The following is a 5,168-nucleotide window of genomic DNA, read 5'->3' as shown; positions in this document are numbered from 1 at the left end:
TCACTGGAGGCCAAGTTGTTCTTGGACCCTCATTCCTGAGTCTGAGTCCACCCAACACTTGGGGCCCCAATTTCCATGGGATCCCATCCTGGTAATTCCAGATCTGGGGACACCCCTTCCCTTGGGGACATTGATTCCCCCAGGACCCCCAATCTCACAGGGCCCCCATTCTCACAGGTCCCCCTTTAACCCTGGCACCCACATCCTTGGCCACCATCCCATGATCAGAAATCCCTGGAGGCCACGTTGTTCATAGACCCTCATCCCCTCATCTGAGTCTACCTAACCCTTGGGACCCCCATTCCCCTGGGACCCCATCCGTGGGCATCCCAATCCCCTGGACACCCATCCCTGGCTCCCTACACAGCCTCAGCCTCCAAATTCTGGCAACACCATGTCCCCACCATGTCCCACCATCACCCCCATGTCTCACAAGTTCCCCACCCTGCCCCCATCCTGTCCCCACCCTGCCCCCACCAAGGGCCACCTACACGTGGGGACGGATGTGACCTCGCTTCCTTCCCCTTCATCCGAAGAGCCGCCAGCCAGGGGAGCGGTGGCCACAGCAGCGAGTGACAGCCAGTGCACATGGCTGGGGACACCGGGATGGCCGGGAAGGTGGCGCTGCTCCTGTGGGGTGAGTGCCCTGGGCACGGGCCTGACACCCCAGGGATGGGCCCTGGTGAGGCAGAGACTGGTGGAGGGAGGGGGGCACAGGGGGGCTGCGGGGTCCCCTGAAGTCCCCAGTGCCAGGAGTGTCAATGCATGAGGTGATCAGGGTCGTGGAGTGGTTTTGCGGACAGGAGAGGGGGTTAAGGAACATGGGGACAATAACAGGGGGATGGAATTTTGGAGGCATCATGGGACTGGTGAAATTGTGGGGACATGAACAGGAATTAGGGGAAAAGCACCATGCAGATGGGCCCTGGGTACAGAGACCATGGGACTGGTGGGGGTGACCTGTGCCAGCATGGGATGGTCCTGGCATCGCCATTCTCACGGTGTCCACAGTGTCCCTGTGTCCTGCCTCAGCCTAAGGTGGCCCTGTAGCCCCAGTTCCTAAGAGGTCTGTGCCACTCTGGTGTCCCCACAGGAGAAATCTGGGGATGATGCCAAAACCCGAGCTCTGGTGCTGCTGTACCTACAGAGCCACCCCCACTTAGCCCTGTCCCTTCTCCCTTCCAGCCCAGACCCTCGGCTTCGCTGGTGAGTCCTCAGGGGATGCCATGGCCCAACCCTGCTGTCCCCAGCCCCACACTGGTCCTGGCAGGCTGGTGTCCCCTGTCACCTGCAGGCACCCAGACCACCTGGATCATCGTGGAGCCCCCCTGGACGCCAGCGGTGCTGTGGGACCGGGTGACACTGACCTGCCAGGGCTCGGGGACCGCCAGTGCCACCACCTGGTACAAGGATGGGCAGCGCTGGGGGCAGCAGGGATGTGACCGCCTCACTGTCACTGAGAATGGCACCTACGAGTGTAACAGACCCGGCAGTGGGCTCAGCCTCCCCATGAGAGTCTTAGATGGTAAGAGGGGTTTGGGTGTCCCCAGCCTGACACCTGTGGGGACCTCAAGGGCTCTGGGTGGGCTGCGCTCCATGGGTCAACTGCTGTGTGACCAGAGCCCAACCCCTGCATATGGGGACATCCCAAAGCATGCCAGTGTGGAGGGGCCCCTGTATTGAAATTGGGGACCCCTAGTATGCTGGCTGTGACCCACTGGGGGGGTCCCTATTGGGTGGTGCCTTCAGGACCCTCCAAGCCCTCCTGTCTTGGACCCTCCAAGCCCTCCTCCTGATGTGACAGGACCCATTTGTTCCCCAGACTGGCTGGTGCTGCAGGTGCCAGCAAGGCCACTGCTGGAGGGGGACAGGGTGACACTGCGCTGCCGGGACCGGTGGAACAACCTGGTCACCTGGGTGTCCTTCTACCATGAGGAGAAGCAGCTGGTGGAGCTCCGAAATGGGACAGAGCTGACCCTGTTCCCTCTGCAGCTGCACCACAGTGGGCGCTATCGCTGCAAGGGATGGCTGAAAGACAGGGAGTGGGTGGTGTCTGCACCAGTGACAGTGACAGTGCATGGTGAGAACCCCACAGCTTCCACCCCAACACCCCTACAGCCCATCCCCAAGGACTTGGGGTCACTGTCCCCACTGCCTCCAATCTCCTGCCCTGAGCTCCTCCCAGTGCAGGTGCTGGAGGGACCCCCTGAGCCATCCTTCAGCTCCCCCTGACTCTCAGCTGCCTCAGCACCCCCAGCACCCTGCAGCCCTGAGCCCCCCGCCTGCACGTGTTCTACCGGGATGGGCAGGTGGTGGGGGACCCGTAGGGGTCCCCGCAGCTGCTGGTGCCTGCCGTGGGGGTCTCCCATATGGGGAATTACAGCTGCCAGGTGTGCTCCAAGGGTGGGGCCATGCAGAAGAGCAGCACCTGGCTCCGCATGACAGTGTGCAGTGAGTGCGGGGATGGGAACAGGGAGCCCCCACATCCTCCTGATGTCCCCTGCCTGGGCACCTCCATGTCTCCCAGAGACCTTTCTTGGGTCCTTCCACCACTCCCCTTTTCTCCACACATCCATGGCGTAACCTTGTCCCCACTATCCCTCATCACTCTCATCCCCTCCCATCCCTATCCCCCACACCGGCTGCGAGCCCCTCCCTGTGCCCTCAGCCCTGTCTGTGTCCCCACAGTGCCTGTGGCCAATGCCACCATCACCCCTGGTCCCCTGTCACATGAGGTGCGCGCAGGTGACCCTGTGACCCTGCACTGCTCAGTGCAGGTGGGCTCAGCCCCTGTCACCCTCACCTGGCTGCACAATGGGCAGGAGGTGGCCCAGGGTCCCCTCCTGGAGCTCAGGGCCATCGCTGTGGGACATTCGGGCACCTACCAGTGTGTGGCCACCAACCAGCTGGGACAGGATGGACACCACGTGTTCCAGGCACTCAGCCCTGAGCTGGCACTGATGGTGACAACATGGGGACACAGGGACACAGGTGGGGTCACACAGGGTTACTGGGATGTTCAGGACCCCCGGGGTTCAGGGTGACCCTGGTGTGTCCCCTCTGTCCCCAGCAGTGGCTGTGAATGTCGGCAGGACCCTCCTGTTCCTGCTCCTTCTCCTGGCTGTCTTCGGGGGCTGTCACTGCTGGCACCACCATGGTGGGTGACAATGGGGGGGGGGATTGGGGTCCTGGAGTGAGGAGGAGCCCCAGAGTTGGGGCAGATATCAGCAGGACCGAGGATGCCTGATTTGGGAGACACTGAGCCTGCAGTGACCTCAGCTGGGTGTCCTGAGGGATTTGGGGGGAATTTGGAGAGTCTTAGTTGTGCTCCAGGGCCATCCCCAGATGGGCTTTGAGGAACATTGTGGTGGCATTGGGAGTTCCTGGAGGGTTTGGAGAGCTGCTAGAGGGCTGTGCAGGGATGTTGGGGGATCTTTGTGGGTCCTGTGGGCATTTGGGGGTCCCCCTCTCTGCCATGCTTGGGGTTCTGGGGGCTCAGAGGATTGGGGGCACCAGGGGGACTGGGGGCACTGAGGTGGTGCAGAAGTTCCAGGAGGTACAGAGGTGATCAGAGTGTCCTGGGGGAATCAGGGTTCCATTGGAATTTGGGGCTGCAGTGGGGATTTGGGGATCCCGTGGGTGGTTGGAGCTGCTGAGGTCCCAGGAAGGATCAGGGGTCCCAGTGTCCCCACGGTCACCCCCTCCCCTTTCCCTTGCAGCTGCCAGGAAGCTCCAGGACAGGTGAGTGGGAGGCTCTTGTTGGGACTCCCCTCTCCCCCTCCCCAGACATGACCTAGACCCCCCCCATCCCCACAGGATCCCCTGGGAGGAAGGGGCAGTGCTGGACCCCCCACATCGTGGGCACCGAATGGGCAGATGGTGAGTACAGAGGGTGACAGGGACACGTCACCCATGGGTGTCACCCCCACCCAGGTCCCCACAAGCAGTGTCACTCTCAGGGCCCCCATGGGTGTCCCCCAGCCCTGCCCCACCTCGGGATCCACAAGTGACCAACGCGGAGCTGTCAGGACCCAACGAGGGACAGTGGACCCCTGTGACTACGATGAAGTGCTGTGACGTTGGGGGCACTGGGGGTCCCTGCCTGAGGCCACCCACCATCTGTGCCCCCAAGCTCCCATGGATGCTCACCGTGTTGGTGGGGTGGCCACAAGTGGGGGTCCCATGTGACTGCCCAGAGTTCCCCGTTCTAGTGCTCTCAGTGCTCCCAGTACCCCCAGGAGCTCCCCATTCCCTTCCCCAGAGCCAGGAGGCACAGGACCCTTGTCCCTCTTATTGGACCGAAATACAGCTCTTTGATTAAACTGGGAGAAATGGTTTTTGTTTGTCCAGCTCTGTCAATTCAGCTTGGGAAGGAGCCAGGTCCCTGTCAGGTTAAGGAGCAGATTGTTGTTGTTTTCTTTCCAGTAGACCTGGGGCTCTCTCAGTACCCTGGGGACAGGGACAAATTGATAAATTGCTGCATTTCCGGACTGGTTCCCTCACAGCTGCCCCTGCAGGGTGGGTTTCTAGCCAGCCTAGCTCTGAAAACCATCAAAGGCCTTCACAGACTCACTGCTTGTGTCACTCTGGCTTTTGTGCTTCTTGCAGATCTGAGAAAACCACAAGAAGAACAAAACCCAAGAACTTTTTCGCCCATAGAATTCTCACCTCTGCAGCAGCTCTAAAGCTGCCAGAATCAAAGTCAAGCGGGCAGGGGGGACCCTCAGGTGCTGGCTGCCCCCTGAGGCTGGGCAGAGCAGGGCTGGGCAATGGCCATCCCTGTGCAGTGGGGCTGGGCCATGGCTGGCCCCCACCCTTGCATTGACAGGGGTCCACAGGATGTGCCACCCCCTGGACTGGTTTCTCCAGGTCATCCCCAGACCAAGATCCTCCCTGGACAAGACCCCCCTGGATGTGCACCCCCAGGACAGAACCCCCTTCTTTCCCATCTGACTCAGCACAAAAGGCCTCTTCCTGCTTATCCAGGAACAGGAAAATGAAAGTGTTGAGGGAGCACATGCAGACATCCCCCAAAGCCTCCCCACCCTTCCCTGCACCCCTCACCCATTTTTCCCCTCCCCTGTGTCCCCCCAACCTGTTTCCTACTCAGATGCTCTCCAGGATTGCTGAGCCAGGAACTGGGGGTGAGGCGACATGGCACAAATGTG

At 61.2% G+C, this 5,168-nt stretch overlaps 1 protein-coding gene across 1 annotated transcript; it reads left to right on the top strand.

Moving 5' to 3' along the window:
* The first annotated feature begins 606 nt into the window (after positions 1-606).
* Positions 607-4,077, top strand: LOC135461132 (Fc receptor-like protein 5). Its single transcript, XM_064738123.1, has 8 exons — positions 607-637; positions 1,186-1,206; positions 1,295-1,525; positions 1,823-2,080; positions 2,689-2,991; positions 3,071-3,157; positions 3,720-3,741; positions 3,960-4,077. Exons 1-8 carry the CDS (start codon positions 607-609, stop codon positions 4,075-4,077), a joined length of 1,071 nt encoding a protein of 356 aa, XP_064594193.1.
* Positions 4,078-5,168: the final 1,091 nt, after the last annotated feature.

The sequence above is a fragment of the Zonotrichia leucophrys genome, unplaced genomic scaffold, assembly GCF_028769735.1.
Source record: "Zonotrichia leucophrys gambelii isolate GWCS_2022_RI unplaced genomic scaffold, RI_Zleu_2.0 Scaffold_180_96780, whole genome shotgun sequence".
Taxonomy (NCBI): Eukaryota; Metazoa; Chordata; class Aves; order Passeriformes; family Passerellidae; genus Zonotrichia; species Zonotrichia leucophrys.
The sequence above is the reverse complement of the archived record's forward strand: the minus strand, read 5'-3'. Positions and strand labels throughout refer to the sequence as shown.

Coding starts and splice junctions, on each gene's coding strand:
- LOC135461132 (XM_064738123.1), top strand. CDS start 607: ATGGCCGGGAAGGTGGCGCTGCTCCTGTGGG. Junction 1,526..1,822: donor CCCCATGAGAGTCTTAGATG/GTAAGAGGGGTT, acceptor TTTGTTCCCCAG/ACTGGCTGGTGCTGCAGGTG. Junction 3,742..3,959: donor GCCAGGAAGCTCCAGGACAG/GTGAGTGGGAGG, acceptor TGTCACTCTCAG/GGCCCCCATGGGTGTCCCCC.